General features: G+C 42.1%; 1 protein-coding gene across 1 annotated transcript; it reads left to right on the forward strand.

The window, feature by feature from the left end:
- The first annotated feature begins 686 nt into the window (after positions 1-686).
- On the forward strand, positions 687-12346 carry LOC118169451 (lipase member M-like). The gene is made up of 10 exons (XM_035330769.1): positions 687-1303; positions 2513-2624; positions 3755-3872; positions 4623-4821; positions 5218-5327; positions 6133-6269; positions 7899-8045; positions 8899-8970; positions 10429-10500; positions 11641-12346. Exons 1-10 carry the CDS (start codon positions 1188-1190, stop codon positions 11872-11874), a joined length of 1317 nt encoding a protein of 438 aa, XP_035186660.1. The 5' UTR covers positions 687-1187; the 3' UTR covers positions 11875-12346.
- The last annotated feature ends 7210 nt before the right edge of the window (positions 12347-19556 follow it).

A 19556-nucleotide genomic window follows, 5' to 3' on the forward strand; every position in this document is an offset into this window, starting at 1 on the left:
AAAGAAAGAAAGAAAGAAAGAAAGAAAGAAAGAAAGAAAGAAAGAGAGAAAGAAAGAAAGAGAGAAAGAAAGAAAGGAAGGAAGGAAGGAAGGAAGGAAGGAAGGAAGGAAGGAAGGAAGGAAGGAAGGAAGGAAGGAAGGAAGGAAGGAAGGAAGGAAGGAAGGAAGGAAGGAAGGAAAAGAAAAGGAAAGAAAAAAGGAAAGAAAAAAGAAAAGAAAAGAAAAGAAAAGAAAAGAAAAGAAAAGAAAAGAAAAGAAAAGAAAAGAAAAGAAAAAGAAAAAGAAAAAGAAAAAGAAAAAGAAAAAGAAAAAGAAAAAGAAAAAGAAAAAGAAAAGAGAAAAAGAAAAAAGAGAGCTTCAATTGTAGTCTTGCAAAGTGTGTATTACAGTAGTAGCTTGGACACTAGTTAGGGAACTTGGCTGCATTATGTCTGTCCTCTGCACAATGAAGAGCCTCACAAAGGTCCCTACCCTGAAGACCTAACAATCTGCTCAAACCTACCTAATTTCTAGGGCTGGGCAGTACTGGCCAACTTGTGGTATGCTTGAGACCACTGAGGCACGTAGCCTTTCCTATGTCCATAAGGATATGGAAAAGCATTCTAGCTCCCTAACTACAGACTTAGGGAATATCCACTTTGTTTTATGGACACTTTGGCGCTGAAATGTCATGAATAAAGGAAAATATCCTGAAACTGCTCTTGCAACAGCATTAAATTCTGGAACAGCAACATGAGCATTAACAGAATGAAAGAAAAACCTGTGTAGTAACATCTACAGAACTATCAAGGAGTCAGAGTTTATCCCATCCTTTCTACATAGCATGAAAAGCTGGAATTGGCAGGCTGCAAGTAAACAAGAAAGTTGTTCCAGGATTATTGACAATTTCATTAGGTATGATAAGGGATTCCTATGCAGATATTTGTTCTCAAAATTCCTGATCCTGCTTTGCCACTCCACAGAGGTTGGTATTCTCCTTAAAAATCCAGCAATCTATGATAGTTTAGAGAGCAATATTAGAGCTGTTATGGCTGAGGAGATGAAAAGCACAAGGTCTGAGAATAAAAGCAGCCACCTCTCTGCTGTTGCTATAGGGAAAAGCTCAAGCTCTAGCAGAAGGAATGAGGAGTGGGAATGAAATCAATGTTTATTGGCAAGTTTTTGCATGATTGTGGGAAAAACGCTGCATGACCATCATTTTGCTGCCTTCTTTACCCAGCACTGCTTTCAATCATCTGCAAATTGAATTTCCATTCCTCTGCCATCTCAGTCGCTCAGCAGAACACATGATTTCTGGCACAAGGTCAGTAATACTTTAACTTACCTAACATCAGCTAAGTAAAAGGAAGTTTTTACAATACCTCTTAATTTTACTACAAAGGAGACAAATATTTTAAACATATAATTATATCAGAATGTACTGTTAGGAAGTTAGAATATAAATTGTGCATTTGCTCTGTGATAGAAAAAAAAAAAAAAAAACAACAAACCAAAACAAAACAAAACAAACAAACAAACAAACAAAAAAACCACTTCCTACTCATGGAAGAAAAAGTCACACAGTTTTGTTGACTGGGAAAACAACAAATGCAGTAGATTTATTGGTGAACTCAATCTAGCTCACGAATGTGTCACTGGGACCACAGAGGGTTAGATGCGGGCTATAGGTGTTGGTTTGTATGGTACAGAGAATGCTCATTCAAACACCCTGCATCTTTAAACTGAGAGTATGTAGGCATTCATAGATTGTGGAGCTGCTAGGCATGCATCCAAGCAGTCCAGTTTACTCTCAGTTTTTTTTGATTTCTAATTTCCTGAACAAAACTGGATGTCATTACACATAGTCTTTATGTATCACTACATTTAGCAAATCTTTCTTTTCCTTTCTCCATCCTCATCCTACGGAGTGGACACATTTTGACAATGAGGAGTTTTGTATAAATTATACTAGGCAACTAAAATAAGTACTTTATTCAGACTCCTAAATCCTTAATTAAATGTTAAGTGATTTAACTTACTTTCAATTGTCTTTGTTGGTTTTCTTTTTCAGTTAGCTATCCAACAACTTGTTTTCTTCCACTTTGAAAACTTCCCTTTAACAATGATTTAGTTATGAGATGCAGATAACTTTAGCATTCCCCAGAGTTAGCCAGAAGTTTTCTAATTAACCTACAGAACAAATATGTGGTATTGTAATGCAAGTAATTTGCTTCTCATAAGAACGAGTTAAGTCCATTTCTCCAAAAGCTTTTCTCTTTTCCTTGGATTCACTGATGCTTTTCACCCTGATGGAGGGCAATGTCCTAGTTCAATCCTTAGCAGAGAAACCAGACTGCTGCCAAATTCCCTCAGACATGTTTAAAGTCAGTTTTGTTCAGTTTAATTAACAAGTAGAGAGCACCAGCTCCATTCAGCTTTAGGCAGCACTTCTCTCACCAGAAAAGCACAGAACCTGCCTAGACGTCAAGTGCAGATCATGAATCCTGACAGATTAATATGCTGTTTTATCCAGAGAGAAGATATGGCTGGTTTTTGCTGTGATGTATTTGTTGCAGGGAATTACTTGCTCAGAAGAATTCAAAAGAATGAGGAGAGCTGTGGATCCAGAAGCATTGATGAATATTGTAAGTTTCGCAGTGGATTTACCTGGGGACGGAAGGAATGCATGACTCATAGCAGAGGGATTTCTAGGTATTGGAAATAACAAGGTAGATAAGCTGCCTTCATTTAACCCATTCTCAGACTACTGTTTTCTATTCCCTCCTGTCTGTACGTGTAACAGCAGTTCTTATGTTTGACAGAAATCAAGACCAACCCCTTTCCTTAGCGCATCTGCAGAGTTAATTTTCATTTAGTGTCACTTGCTAGTTTGGCACTATCCCTGTATCTGGAAGAATGAGCATCTGGAATGCCACCTTTTCATCAGCTCCAAATAACAGTGACTTACATTTCTTCCTTTGAACTACCAGCATAAATTGGAAATGGCCAGCTTTTCAGAAGAACATCTCTCATGAGCAAGCTTGCTTGGATCTTTAGTCACTTGATAAAATCTTTTTTTTTTTTTTTTTCTCTTCCATATGCAAAAATTACATTGAATAATTCTCTGAATAAAGTTACAAAAAGATCCTTTTTTGTAAAATAAATAAATAAATAGAATTATAAATAAATAATGATTATTTCAGAGCTGACAATCAGCTGTGCTAGTGATATCCAGTGTGACTATGCAAGGGGCTGACCCTGTCTTTTCTGTAATGTAGTCATTTTTTACAGTGGTACTCATTGCACATGTGCCATCCATGAAAGAGCAGTTGTGAAGCTCACAGGATTTCTCTGAGGGTTGTTTAGGTGAACTGGTTTCACTTCGTATTGCAGCAGATCAGGAGCATGCACCCAGGCAGTTCCTCATCTCAGCTACAGGAAGTGTAAGCTCCTGCTGTCAGATTAGAGGAGTTCTCACATCACTGTAACGCAAGAGGTTGTGATGGTATGGCATATGGGTAACACAGTTTTTAGAAAAAGATTTTAACGGAATAGTTAGTTAATAGATCCTGGAGATCAGACAAAGAATGAAGGAAATTTGTGGTAGTTTCCGGGTGATATTCCAATCTGATATTGCTTTATTCACATGCTTAAAAACATAGACTAAATCCCCAGATGTAGCTGCTCTCTAATATTTCTTCCTTACGAATATCTTATGCAGGTGATGTATGATATGGCCTTCCGCTATCAAAGGCATTTGTTATTTTTCTTGTAGAATGAGATCATTACGTACAAAGGGTACCCCAGTGAGGAGTACAAAGTGATGACTGAAGATGGCTATATCATTACCATTAACAGAATCCCCCATGGTATACAGAATCAGAGAAACCCAGGTACAGTTCTTTCATATGAGACAGAAACAGCCTAGATAGGGCACATTCTGAAGAGGTACCTTCCAGTTGTAAAATGTTCACCAGAGCTTGTATACATAAGTGAAATTTAAGTAAAGAGTGCTGGCTGCCCTGAACAGCTTGTACGATAAAGAGGATTTATGTCAAGCACCCTTGTTTACTATAAAACAGTGCTACAATATGAATTAAGTATAACAATATCTTCATAATATGAGTTGATGAGCAAAAGTTAAAAAAAAAAAAAGAAAAAGAAAGAAAGAAAGAATAGAAATTAAAATAATAGAAATTAAAATAATGTAAAAGCTGCAGCCTCCCAATCAGGCTGTTTTGCAAGAGCATTTCCAGCCTCTGACTTTACTTTTGCTTACACCTGTTTAATTTCAGTCTGATTCATATTTTGGATACAGGAAACCGCTGGAAAGGATCCCACACCTTCCTTTGTTATATCAGTGTTGAGAATCTTAAGTTAATGAGGCTGAGTTATACAAACAATGACCAGAGGCTGCCAAGCCAGGGTTCACTGATACCGGGCTTATCTTCCTACAGATCTTTACAAAACTTTACAAGTTCTCCCTTTACAGAAATGCATGCTTTGTTCCTATGATCAGATATCTCCCTTTAAGTCAGTCCAGGCCCAAATCCCAGTACTGAATATGGGATTGTACTGTCCCTGAACTACCAGAAAATCAAGAAATTTTATAAAGGTTGTTTTGCTTCTGATTTTGTTTTCAGTTATGAAACCTGCTGTATTTCTCCAACACGGGCTATTAGGAGATGCCAGTAACTGGATCTCAAACCTGCCCAACAACAGCTTGGCCTTCATGCTAGCTGATGCTGGCTTTGACGTTTGGATGGGAAATAGCAGAGGGAATCGCTGGTCCAGAGAACATCAAAATTACTCCACTGATCAAGATGAGTTCTGGGCTTTCAGGTAGATCAAATGATTGAGATTGAAGAATTTTTTTCATGCTTTTATTTGAATGAACATTTTAAAATACCCTTTAATGGTAAATTGTGTAAAATGTGTGATTCTATGGAAAGATCTTTGCTAATATAAAAGCACCTGTTCCTTGTGTGTAGACCTTTACAGCTCAGCCTGATGCTTCTTGTAGTCAGAGTCCGCCTACTGATGTCAAGGGAGAAAATAGCCCAGAAAAGCTTGAATAGCATTTCCTATATCCAGTGCCCAAAAGGCATAGATTCTAAACAGCTGAATGATTCACACAACAGTTCATGCTGGTCATTTGCTAACAAGTCTGTAATAAAAATGGCAATTTAAATGGGATTTTAATTTATGCACACCTCTCTTTTAATCTCCTGCCTGTAGTTTTGATGAGATGGCAAAGTTTGATCTTCCAGCAGTGATAAATTTTATTGTGAAGGAAACTGGACAGGAAAAGTTGTACTATATTGGCTATTCACAAGGCACCACCATCGGTAAGTTACACAGAATGGACTGATGCTTAAGGAAAACACATGAGTAAAACCTGATTTGAGAAACTGAGATGCCAAATGTACCAGGGCTATTCAACAGCTCATACCTTGCTGGTATTAAAATAAAAACAAAACATAACAAAACAAGCAAGCAAACATACAAAAAAACAACCAACCAACCAAACAAACAAACAACAACAACAAAAAATTATAAGCTCTTTTCAGCATGTAGGCAGGCTTAATTTGTGATAAAGATGATTAAACCTGAGGGGCCAAATGCACTGCAGCTGCTAAGTCCATCCACTTAGAGTTATACCAGAAATTATTCCTGGCCCTGCAAATTGTTTTGTTTTGTTTTGTTTCAAGATGCAAGGGTGTGCCCAACAGCAGCTTGTCAGCTAACAGAAATAAACAAAATAGGAAGATTACAGCACAGAAAGAGAAGTGGGCAGTTTGTGGCACAAAAGGAAAAAAAAAAAAAAAAAAAAAAAGAATTGGTATGAAGAAAAACATCTGCAACTCCCCAGTAGTATATGAAATGCATGTATGTACATCAAAGTGTGCATTTAAATGGGTTTAGAAGAAAGCTGTGAAGGCAAAATATAGAAATTAATATCTCTGAAGCGAGAAATAAGACTACAAGCGGATAATACAAGTAGAAGAGGGATTTTGCACCAAGCTAGGCTGAACCAGTCTCTGAGCAAATAACAATGTTTTTGTTGGTACGAAATTGCAGATCAGCTTACATAAATACTGAAAACAGTCTAATGTACAAAGTGATCTTATCATTTTATTTTTATTCCCTCAGCTTTCATTGCTTTTTCAACAATGCCAGAACTGGCTCAGAAAATCAAACTCTATTTTGCGTTGGCACCTGTCACTACTATTAAGTATTCCAGAAGCGCAGCAGTAAAGCTCCTCTACTTTCCTGAAAAAATGCTCAGGGTATGTATTATCATGGCTTCAAGTGTTGAACCATGAAATTGGTCACTCAGCTCTTAAGGTGTATATACAGAAAGTATAGGGCTTTATGAAGCGTATTCATTTGTAGGTAGGTAGGTTTAACTTCTGATTGTAGTTCCTGTGGGACAATAGGTAAACATTTTCTATAGGTGTGGTTTATCCCAGCTGGCAGCTAAACACCACACAGACTTTTGCTCACTCCCCCCACACAGTGGGATGGGGGAAAGAGTCAGGGAAAAAAAAAAAAAAAAAAAAAAAAGTTAAAACTCACAGGTCAAGATAACGATGATTTCATAGAACATAAAAGGAAGGGAAAATAATAATTATGATGATGATAAAGGAATAGACAAAGCAAGTGATGCACAATGTATTGCTCTCCACCCGCTGAACAATGCCCAGCCAGACCCCAAGCAGCAGCTCCCCTAGGCAACCTCCCCAGTTTCCTTGTTCAGCAGGACACCACATGATAAGGGAAATCCCTCTGGACAGTCTGGCCCAGCTGTCCTGTTTCTGTCCCCTCCCAGCCCCTGGAGCACCCCCAGCCTCCTGTCTGGCAGGGCAGCACCAGAAGCTGAAAAGTCCTTGGCTCTGTGTGAGCTCTGCTACAACGAAGACATTGGTGTGCTATCACCACTGTTTTCATTAAAAATCCAAAACACAGCATCATACAAGCCTCTATGTTACATCGGTGGTAACTGTCCTAGGGCAGGGGAGATGGTGTGTGGTGTTGGACTGTTGCATGCTGAAGCCAGTTCTGGTTCCACCACCCTGCATTTGCTCAGTTCCATCAATATTCGTTCATCATTAATCTGGGTGATTCTTACTGTAACACAACTGATATGGCATATAGCAACCATAGAAGTGGTGTGACACAGGGGCAGGTCACCCAGAGAGGCACAAAGATGCAGATCTTTGAGGTATCCAAAATTCTTCTAGAAAAAGCCACCGCCAGTTTGGTCTACTTCTGCCGGGAGTAGGTGGCTGGATGAGACTCCCAAAAGTTCCTTTCAAATGTTTTTTTGGTGGCTCATAAGCCAGATTTGAAATTCCTCTAAATTTTCCCTTCAAAAAGGTATGAGTGAGTGCAACGTGCACAGACAATATCTGTCCTTTTTCTTAAAGGGACACAAAGCTGGGTCCCAGAACAATGTTGGACCTGCCCTCAAAATATACATTGCCGTTAATTACAGCAATTAAAAAAATAAATAAAATAATCCTGGTCTCCAGTCCAGCAAACACTAAAATCACAAATGAATGTACTCACTTGATCACAGTGCTAGGAAAAACAGTGTTAAATCAATGTGGTTGATCATATACGCAAAGTTGTAATGTAAGTATCTGCAAGCTTAGAGCTAAAATACGAATTGGCGTTAACATTTAACATATACACTCATTAAAATGATGTAACACAAATTGAGCAATGCCTGAGCAAGCTGATGCAATAGAAAACACCTAGGTTGTTTCTCATTTGTGGGAATGTCATCTGACAAATGAAGAAAAGGTAAGTGAGAACAGCATGTGCTGGGGAAGAGGAACAGGGCAAAAACACATTTTAAAAGCAATGTTGTACAATGTACATTCTTAAATGGACACTACTTTTGTCTTTCACAGGGTTTGCTTGGCAAAAGAGAATTCCTTCCCCAGGCTGAATGTCTAAGAAGGCTGATAGTCCCTGTCTGCAGCTACCGTCCTTTTGCTAGGCTTTGTAGAAATATCTTCTTCAGTCTTGGTGGCTACAACATGAAAAACATTGACATGGTATGTACAGCTCTTTCCAGCTCTATTAGGAATTTGATAACCTCCCTAAACCTACCTTCAATCCTATAGTATGAATCCTCAGTTCTGTTATCCCACATCACACTGCAGGAACAGCCCCCAGGACCAGCCAGCAATATCTGCTGGTTGCCCCGTCGCTGGCAGGGCATCACTGCCTTGCTCCTCAGAAGAGCTCTTGGCATCAACCTTTCAACACAGAGCTGCTCCACCGCAACCCTGCAGTCTGCCCTCTGCCAGACCTCACCTAGGGCCCTGTCTCCTGGTTTGTTCTGTGACTGCTGGTCTCATCAGAGATCCTCAGCTTGCTGTCACCCCATGCTATGTCCAGCTGGAGGCCAGACCACCTGGACTTCAAAGTTTTGCTCCAGTGTTTTCAAAAATATGCCTCAGAGTGTTCTCAGAGGAAGGGCCACACAGCGACTTGTTAAGAATCCCCTGCAGGAGAAGTGTGGTTTTTTTTTAAAAACACACACGTTCCTCAGACAGCTGCAGTTCCTTTTGCTCTTCTGTCTGACAGCGGTACTGCTTCATATTGCACCTGTTGCAGACTCCTGAATAAATCACAGGTTTGGGATCTAGGCTGCTGACTTTCCATTCTCCCCTCTCTGTCTGTTAGATTCAGATACTCACCTGTCCTGGAAAATGATCTGGCTGGGGGCTGTTCTTTCACTGTTGCTCCAAACCTGATACACCTGGAGGAGCTCTCAGGGGAGTCTCTGATCACACCACTTTGATTTCTCTCGGTTTTATGGGTACAAGACACTGCTGTGGTTTCTTTTTATGCACAGATGGGTAAAAGGGAGGAAGAGAACACTCACTGAATGTTTTCTTTCAGAACCGGATCAATGTGTACATCGCACAAACCCCTGCTGGAACATCTGTGCAAAATATAATCCACTGGAGCCAGGTACTAGTGAGCTTCTGGAACACAAAATAGGTACTCACCTCTGGCTGCACCACAGGGAGTGGGGGTGGCTGATAATGTTGCTGTGAAGCCATCGGTAACTGCTTGGAAATACAGCAATCTGTGTTTTACATAGATAGAAATAGCCTATGTGATACAGGTACATCTGAAGCCAACAATGAGACACTGCATTTGTGTAAATACATGTATGCTGGAAGTTGTGCATGCAGGTACCTATGGCATTCTTTTTATTGTGTATCCAAAGCCCTGTACAAATGTCTACACTCCGGTGCAGAACTTGCCTTAAGAAATGACCATTCCAATGAGGGTCAAGAAATGAGCAAAGGTGTATGACACTGTAGAATATAAAATTTGACTAATAAGGCCCTTGTATTTGCATCTCTTGCAAAAGCAAAGTGCTCAGTTTGTGGGCAGCAATAGAACTATAAATAATAAATCCTTCATTCAGTAGACTCACTGTAACACTTACTTACAAAACACTGCGCTCTGTCACAGGACTTCCTCAGAAGCACTGCTGCTGGCAGCTGCTGTTCTCTCTTTGGGCTTGTCTCACAAGCTGCTGTGGGCAAGACAGGTTTCCTGGCAGCACTGCCGGAAGCATTTGCCAGCAGGGAGAGCTTGCAGGAGGGCTCATGCACTCTTCAACAGAGCAAACGTGGACATGTTTGAGTTACAGCTGCACAGGCATTTACTCAGAATCAAACAATACTTTTCGCTGTGAATTTACATGAGATATTAGATTTGATTAAATTGCTTTCATAACCACGGCCTAACCTGTAAAGAAAAAGGGTTACAAAGGCACAGTGGGGGAGGTCCGCAAATTGACTCGGGTTTAATTCAGCATCTAGCCACAGGCTGGCAGGCACAGACATGCAGGAGAAATGCTCCTAAGCTTTTTTTTGTAATTGCTGTTATTACTGTTACAAGAGTTAACAGACACCTTGCCCTCAGTATTAAGATCCCATTGATGGGGTCTCTCACAACACATGCTGTAGGCAAAGCCAAGGAGCAGGAAGGAAGATCTAGAAATGGTGACTTCTGTATTTAGACAAGAGAAGGAAAAGAAAGCTTATGAAGGAGCCACTCACAGATCTGAGTGATGGCAACGTGACTGTCAGAGGGGAACACAGCAGCAGCGTGGAGGGAAAATAGCTGGAGGCAGTTGCTACTTGCAGGCTAACAAACTAGAACAAATCATCCATGAAAACGACCCTAGGTCTTTCTACAGGAGCAGTGAGTCTTTTAATGCTGACAAATACATTTGACTCCTTTTCACTGATTGAGACTTTTAACTAACTTACCACTGACTCTTTCTAACCTCTTAAAAGAGAAAAGCTTAGTTGAGGTTTTGGATTGGAGTCAGACACTTAGCAGGGAAAGATCCCATCACCTTCCTGAATGATGGATTTGTAATTACCCTTCTCTGGTTCATCCTATTAGGAAGCCCATTCGGGGAAGTTCCAAGCTTATGACTGGGGCAGTTCAAAGAAGAACATCGAGAAATACCAGCAGGTACCTTTTGGTGAAATAACATTGTCACCCTTGAACAACACAGAAGCACAGAGGAAGAGAACAATGATGTAGTAGGAGACATGTTTTCTGAATACATTCGGATGGATTGAGAGAGAGAGAGAGAGAGAGAGAGGAAAACCAAGCCTTGTCAATGAAACGGTCAATAGCATTAACAGGAAAGAAGGGCAGGAAATACATAAAATTAATTTTGAAAAAGAGTGTATCTAGTGGATCAGATCAAAGAGGAATCTTGCCTACTAGAGTGACTGACACCGTTGCCAATATATAAGTACTCAGGGAAACAATACTATGAAAAATGTAACTGGAGAGCACTAATGTGTCTAATAGCTACTCCTAGAATCTGGCAGCCAGAGACAAAAGGACTTTGACCTTAAGCAGGCCCTGAGGAACCTCTCCTCCATCCAAGACTCTAACCCCATCCTTGACCCTCCCACCCCTTAGGTCTCCACAACAGCCTATCATTAGCAGTTACATGTTTTAATGATGGCTTGCATGAAAGGCAACTTCCTTTGGTTTGTCTTGAATTTACTTACCCCTGGAAAGTCACTGGATGCCTTCTAGGTTTTGTGTTATGAGAAGTAATGGGTTAATTACTTCCTGTGCTCTTTCTTCATACTGTTCATGATTGTATAAGCCTTCCTCTTGTCCCTGTGCTGGCCCCTGTTTTCCAAACTGAGGAATCCTCAACTACTTCCTCTCTCTTCCTACAGAACGCATTTCATGTTCCTTTTCATATTCGTCACATGTTGTCTTTTCTAACCAGACCTCTTCTGGAGCTGACCGGTACTCTAAAACAAGTATGCAAGATGAGAACCAAGATGGGGGTTTATCCAGACGCATCCTGACATCCTCTGTCTTTGTTCTTGGCTTCTGCCCTATGAATTCCTAGCTGAGAGAGCAACGATCTAACAGTAACTCTTTGTCAGTTCAGGAGGTGTTTTTCCTTTCAGCTGCATCATCCCTGTGAACACAGACAGAAAAGTCAAGCGAGGGTATTTCCCTCCAGTTTGTTTTAGACACCTCTACTTTGAACAGTGACCTAAAATAAAGCCAGATACATGTTTAAAGTTTGCTGTGCTTTACTGGATATTCATTCCAGCCCTGCTTCATGTTTTCCAGGCTACTCCTCCTCTCTACAATGTAGAAGAAATGACTGTACCAACTGCAGTGTGGACTGGGGGTCAAGACTTGCTTGCAGATCCCAAGGATGCTGCCATTTTACTGTCTCATATTAAGAGGCTTATCTATCACAAGAAGATTCCTGAATGGGCACACCTGGATTTCATCTGGGGATTGGATGCACCTTTGTGTATGTACAATGAAATTATTGATCTGATGCAGAAATATCCTTAACCCACAAGCAGTAGCCATACCTGGCTCATTCCCCAGTGCCTTTGCTGGGTACAAAGAAAGTATTCTTTTGCATCATATAGCTTCTGCTGGAGTCAGAGGCAGGGTTTCTCCTGGCTGATACTATTTTCACACTACATGTCACCACAGTGCCTTTTGGATCTTGATGGTGCACTTCATGCTTTGTGGCAACCTTGTGATCAGTAATCATTTTTAACCGATAAAGCTTAGATTCTGCAATACATTGTACTTTGCTAACAGGAACCAGGATTTTGTTGCAACCTGCTGTCTTCTTTCAAACCTAACAGTAATGAAAGCACTGAGTTTCTCTGGATGTGGTCAATGATGCCAAAAAGTTTTACATTCATCACATAATTTCTCAGTTTATTGTAATAGAAGTTCCTGAAAAGCTAGTGTAAACTGAGACTAATGCTAGCAGCCATGGCTTTTATGTTTTATTATTTGATAAGATGATCACCAGAAAATAAAAACTGAATACTCACTAAATGCTCACTACTGAAAAAAAAAGGAAAAAAAAAAAAAAAGTTGGTTTGTCTTCATTTGAAAGAGCTGAACACTTTTTTCAAAAGGAAGAACAAGGCACACAAGGAGGGAAGACAGCAGAAAACAGCAGTTTTCTGTCAGAAAGCAGAAAGCCAGTCTCATGGTTGAAGAATGCACCTGTAAGATGGGGAACTTGTGTTCAAGGTAGTTCCCGAGACAAAGAATTCTTGTCAGACTTGATCTCTGCTGACAACACTTTCAGGATCTGTGTACCTGAACTCTCCAGGGTGGGAGGCAGGAACTCACTTCATCTTGGCAACAACAGCACTTCAGTTCCACTTTGAACCCAGCAGGAACTCCACATCTCCTGCTAATTTGCATGTAAGCTACAAACTACTACAGGGTTGAGCTGCTTGAACCTTTATCACAGCTCTGAGAAGCCTCTCTGGGGAGTAAACACTCAAATAAAGGGCACCCAAGCATCTCTAGAAAAAAAATGTTATCTTCAACCCATGGGCATTTAGATCACTTTGCCCACTAGTGGAAAGGACTGCTTTAAAACTGTGCTGAAGAAAATTCATCCTATTCAATTTTCTGGGGGAAGCCTGCCTCTACAAACCTCGTTGCAGTGACATAGTTATTGCACAGAGACACACACCTGAAGGGTAGCCTCCATGGCTATTAGGTTACAGCATTATGGCTCACCGTGCCTCCACAAGGAAATGCCATTAGCTTCACCACAAAGAGACACACAGTGCATTTTAGGGGGCCTTTTTTTCAGAGTGAGACCCTCATTTTCCACTTGAATCAAGTGTCAATGTGGGTGAAGCCTGGATGATAAACTGGGCAGGTACAGCTGTCACACTAAGACAGTTCACAGGTCACACATTATTACTCTATGAAATGGTTCATTAGCCAAACAAATTAACCACGGCCAATGCCACTTCTATCCCTTTCGCTTCCAACGCAACCAACAGGCCTGTTTCATCTTCTGAGCCCACTGCTGAAAACCATCCCATTTCCTTGGGATGAAGGGCTCCACAAACATAAATAAAGCTTAACCCAAATAAAACAGCTTCCCTCCAGGCAGGGACATCCCTTCCAACAAATATAATTTCCTGGGGACAAAGCATTCCAGAGAGTAAGCCCATCAACTGACTTACTGCTCATAATGGAAATGCATAAGGACTCGAGGCCTATTTTATGAGTTTCTAGTACTTAGTATTGGAAGTGCAATAGCAATATATTTGAAAGCAGCCAGAGCATCCTTAAAATTCACCTGGGAAAGAGATCACAGCTGTGCACCTATTTTGCTACCTGGGAGACCACATGAGAGTCAGGGTGTTGAATTTTCTGGCATGAAAAAACAATAAGAGCAGGTTGGACAAGGAGCATTGGAAACATCATGGGGATTGTTGATCCCACCTTGGGACATGAGGAGAGACATGTTTCATCATGTCTCAGAGCCCTTCTGAGTGATGAATTTATGCTCTGCTGAAAGTTTTTGTCATGCAGAGACATCAAAGCTGCTGAGTTGCAGTGCTTTTCACTGCGAAATCACCTTTTCCCTCACCCCACAGAATGCTCTTGTTGTGGTTTAGCGCCAGCAGGCAGCTCAGCACCACCCAGCCACTCGCTCGCTCACCCCAGGAGGGATGGGTAAAAGTGCGAGAGAGAATTCCTGGGTTGAGATAAGGACAGTTCCTTGGTAAAGCAAAAGCTGCACTCACAAGCAAAGGAAAACCAGGAATCCATTCACTATTTCCTACCTGCAGGCCAGTGTTCAGCCCCTTCCAGGAGAGCAGGGCTCCTGAGGCCATAGGTTTATCGGGGAGACAAACACCATTGCACCAAACATGCCCCCCTTACTCCTTCTTCATCCACACTTTTGTTGCTGATCATGGTGTCCTATGGCATGGGACTTCCTCTGGGCAGTCTGGGCCCGCTGTTCTGGCTCTGTCCCCTCCCAGCCCCTGGAGCATCCCCAGCCTCCTGTCTGGCAGGACAGCACCAGAAGCTGAAAAGTCCTTGGCTCTGTGTGAGCTCTGCTACAACTAAGACACTGGTGTGCTATCACCACTGTTTTCATTAAAAATCCAAAACACAGCACCATACAAGCCTCTGTGAAGAAAACTAACCCTATCACAGCCCAAAGTGTGACAGTTTGTGCTTTGCCTGTAGAGCAGAACCATTACTGTGACTACTCTGACACCCCGTTCTTACATCACTCCTCTCCTTTCTCCACCACCCAGCGGCACTGTGCTATTTGCAGCCATGTTCCCGAGAACACATACCTTTCACCTGGTCTTCTTCTAAATGCTCATCAGTCCATGACAAAATACAACTTCTTCCAAAGACATTTATGACTTAATTAGCTGAAGGGACTGGTGTTCAGGTAGGAGAAATCTATTTTGCAGCCTAGATGCCTGGGGACACAGAAAGTGTCCTTCTGGCCACGGCCACCAGACCAATTTCAGTGAGCACCGAGCCCCTGTGTTGTCTGCAATTAACTCAGCAGTTAGGCAGAGGTCTGTAAGGACACTATGTTTCCCAAGTTCATGAAAATGGCTTAGAAGAAACTAGAACCCTTATTTGTTCCCCCCTTTCCTTCCTGGGAGAAAGGTTATATGAAGTGTTCAAGCCTTCTTTGGCACCAGAGGGTCCCTGCAGGAGCCATGTCAACTCTGAGAGACTGATCTAGAATAAGATGGGTATCAGGAGCAGTGGTGCTCACTGAAAAACAGATTTGGGAATGTGTGTGCAGTGCTAAATTTAAAATTAACATCAATACATGCAAAGCAGCAGCAGAAAGAGTGTTCTTGAGAGAGTATGTCAAGGGAAGCTGGACATTTGCTCCTCTTCATCCTAAAATATTACATTCAGAGCAGACCCCAGATGGGCAACAGTACAGGTCAAGGTCTGCCACAGCCTTGGGGAACTGGGACGCCCAGGTCTGTGTTAAATATCATAACCACTGGTATGTAAGCAATTCTTAACCTCTCCTGCTCCATGGTTTTGTGAATTTAACTGGAAGATCTTTTTCATCACAAAGATTTCCTCACTTCTGAAGTACTGCCAAATCAGCACTTAAACATGCTCTTCAATACATGCTGCCAACTCATGACACTCATTGCTGCTACCCTGAAGTGCTCATTGTGTTTTGACTTCCTTTTATTGGCATAGGTTTCTGCCAGTGAATCAGTCTGCTGGTGGAGACGGACAAGGAACTGCAGCAGAGGACACAAGTAAAGCAGTCAAAGCAGAGGTATGTTGCTTTTACATATGTGATCATGGTCTCTTTCTCTGCTGCCTGTCTCCATAAAGTTTTGCAGTCTTGGTTTTGTGTCACTGCTTGTAAGAATAGACAGCTTATTTTCTCTCTGTTCTGTAAGCCTATTGCTATGCACAGAAGTGCATGTCTGCTCAAGTTAGAAGACAAAAAAGTTCAACCTGCGCAAAAAGAAGAAAAAGTGCAACTATTTCATTTTTCTCTACTTGTTTTATTCAGTCTGAGAGCAAGGGAATGAAAGTCTGCAGCTGTGTGTGTAAATTGGATGTTCTGTTCTTGCAGACTCATGCACATGTATGTTTTATTAGTAAGCCAGCAGACTCTCATATGCATTCAGTCATTGTTGCTGCTGTGGTTGGTGTGCGTATGCCTTACAGCTAGTATGAAGTTTTATACTGCTCAAAGCACAAAACTAGATGGATAAATTTCTGAAGTCTTATAACTTAGTTTCAGCAAATCTTAAAAGTCCCTAAAGAACTTTCAAGGGCATTTCTCTCTCTGACCTTTTTTCCTTCTACGTATGTTTTTTATGAGTTTACCAAGTCCAATATTTCCTTATGACTTCATTTCTCTCAATAAAAATGGCTGTTGAAAGCTCCTAACTATAAGTCTTTGCTCCTGAAGCTTAAGGGAGCACTGGCCTGCCAAGATTGATGTACTTAGCCTGCTGTATCTGATTTAAAAGGTGAATACCTGGAAGTCTGTGAGTTATGCCAGCTGAGCTAGGTGATAGTAGAGTGCATTGAGAAAAGTTTGCCCTAACAAACCCAAAGTAATTTAGACTCTACATTGCCTCAACTAGTCTTGCTAGTGATTTGAAAGCAAGCTGAGACATTAGCAAAATGCTTTATTCCGTCTTGCACAGAGAGGGAGACATGTTTTATTCCCATTAGAACAGCACAAAATTGCAATAAATAAATAAATAAATAAATAAGTGTTGTGCTGACTGAGTGTGTAGCTGGGAGGCTTCCTGTTTGGACAACAAAAATTAAGAAGTATTTCACATATAAAGGGAATTGAATGGTGTTTGTTTTGATGTGAAGTTTAAAGCTTTGGGTGTTTCCAAACTCTGCTTCATTCTAGTTGTTTGATGACTCAGGAGGTTTGGCTTCTTTCAGTTTGTTCAGTCAAATTTAAAGGTTAAATTGAAGATTGGAAAAAAAGTCAGAACTCCTTCTCCTATAAGGAGATTCTGAGAGTGCTTGGATACCTCCCTCACACACCCACAGATCCTGATCACCTTCCTCATTACTTGCCAGCGAGTACTCTCTTATCTTCCCTTGATCGACAGCTCCATTTCCCAGTCGAAATAAACATCACAGCGGCACGTCTTGCTGTAGCAAGATGTTTTATGCTAGAAGCAGACTCCAGAAATGTGACTGAATGAGGACCTCTATCCTTCATTAAAAATTGGATTCTCTGTGTTTAGTGGACCTACCAGCGCGTGGTTTCAGAAGGACTTGTTTCTCAAGACTGCTTAACTTCCTAATGCAACCTATAATTCAGATGGGTCTCCTGTGAAATTCCCTCACAAACCCTCCTGACCAGCCACACATGCTGTGGCTACTTTGGAGCTGTATGAATGCTGATTAGCTGGCTAGTTTACCCATGCTGACTGCTCAGCTGGTTGCAGAACATGTCATGGCTGCCTTCCCACCACCTGGGCACAAACCCCCCTGAACAGTCCTTCCCCAGCAAATAGTCCTCAGGAGTTCCCGGGAGCCCCACTACTTTGCAGGCTTGTAACTTGGTGTTGAACTTGACAGAAACTGACATCAAAAGTTACTAGCAGGATGGACAGAAACGTGAGCTAGGATTAAACACCCCTCAGTCACACAAGCATGCACTGTTCTGAGGCAACCCGGCCTACATAAGCAGCAATGTCCCCAGTCATTACTGGTGAGGGAGTTTTACAAGAAGCCTTGACGAGCTGAAACATTGCATTGCATTACTCATCCCTTTTGTCCCAGGGAATCTGTTGCTGAACTTTAGGTAGCCTGCCTGACCTTTAAGATTGTTATCTACAAGCAGAATGCTTGCCACTTTTCTCTTCCCAGCCTTCATTCTCTCTTCACACAGGCAGGCACAGCATACAATAATAATTAGGTATATAAGGGCATTTCCAGAAAGTGTAAGCCCAATTGTGAGCCTCACGGATGAATCATTTTTGTACAGTTCTTTGTGTTAGAAAGAAAATTCCTATTCCACCTCCTTGCAGCTCTCTGGTAGGTAAGGAGCACTGTATGCAATAACACTTCTCTTGGTGTTTTCTTGCAGTTTTAACACATAGTTGCATGCTCAGTAGCTTCCTATGGCATATAACATGCTCTTTCTTTCCTTTTCTGGGGAACTTTAGAAACAGAATTTGCATGATGACAAAAAGGTCAGGGAGGCTCATAGATTGCAGTGTTCCTATACTCATTGACTCAGTTGTGGGGAAAAAATGACTAAGCCCTGGAATCTTATCTATGGTAGGAGGTATCAGCGTAATCTAGCATTAGCTAGACTGCACTCTAATTCCTATTCAGAAAAGTTCCCATGTGATCATCAGTGGGCCCAGGAAAGAGCAAGGTGTCACCTCCCCATGACCAGGACAAGATCTGCAATGACAACTTTCAAAGAGAGAAAGGATACAGGCCCATGGCAACAGGCAGGCAATATCCATTGTTTACTGCTCTAAAAAGAATCACTCCGCAGTTTCTCAGTGGTGATAAGCATCAGTTTCAAGAGAGATACTTTGGGCTCAGAAGTAGCAGAAGCACAAACGCAGTTATCTGGGGATAGCAGAGGAGGCTCTTGGATGAAGAGGGCAGCAAAGGGCTGGTAAAGATGCCTATGGGGATACTAAATGGAGACCTGGATGAGCCAGCGTCAGCCTGAAAGGAAAGATTGACTGAGGACTGACTCATGGGGCTTTTTGGTGGCCACACATGGTCATCTTTTTAGCACCATCATCTCAGAGGAACTAATTTCCAGCAGAACTGTAACGTGGTCTGGGACAGATTACCCATGGTGAAAGGACAAGCTGGCACTGGTCTGGTGCAAGTGTGTTCCCCTAAGCCCATTATATGTCCTCTCAGAGCCTCTGAATCACTCCTGGCCCCTGCATAACTCTTCACAATCTTCCCTGGCTGATCTCTCACCCTAGCACACTGCTGACCAGCACCAGGAATGGCACTGCATCTGAAGGAGGAGGGGGCAGGTGGAAAGAGGACCCTCACCAAACCTCCACCACCTCATTCCTGAACAGAAAGGAATTCTCCTCTCCCTCTCCCGCTGGCAGAGAAGTGGAGGCACATATAGGCAGCCAAGCTGGGTGATGGTCATCCCAAGTGCCTGTGCTTCTATGTCAAGCTTCAGCTTGACTCAGTGCAAGAGTTGTCCATGCCTAACAACCACAATTCACTTGTCCTCTACAAAATGCTCAGGCATATTCTCAGATGGTGTCCCCAGGTGTTTCCCTCTTCCATTCTGCAAGTGTCCATGTCAAACACTGTGGTCTGTAGACAGCCCCTCCTCACACAGGTATGTGTTTCTGTCAGCCCCCTGGGGAACACCCGGGGCAACCTCCGAGAGACTGCCCACCTGGGTCTCCCTGTGGAATTCCCCAGCTCTCCTACGTTTCCTACAGCAAACACACGTGCCTCTGCTCTTTCACGCAGCCCCGAGATGTGGTGCCTCCTCGTGCTGCTCTGCTCCCAGGGAGCTGCCTTTTCAGCAGGGTTCACAGCACCCTTCGCTCTTGGCTCAGGGGGAAGACAGCACTTGAAGCACCGCAACCCTGAAGATTTTATGAACATTGTAAGTTGTGGCATTTTATCTGTCTTTCTTTTAAAGTTTCTCTTGCAATACTGCCACCACGGTACCGACTCTAACAGCCCATGTGAGGAGG

The sequence above is a fragment of the Oxyura jamaicensis genome, chromosome 6 (assembly GCF_011077185.1).
Source record: "Oxyura jamaicensis isolate SHBP4307 breed ruddy duck chromosome 6, BPBGC_Ojam_1.0, whole genome shotgun sequence".
NCBI classification, from domain to species: Eukaryota; Metazoa; Chordata; class Aves; order Anseriformes; family Anatidae; genus Oxyura; species Oxyura jamaicensis.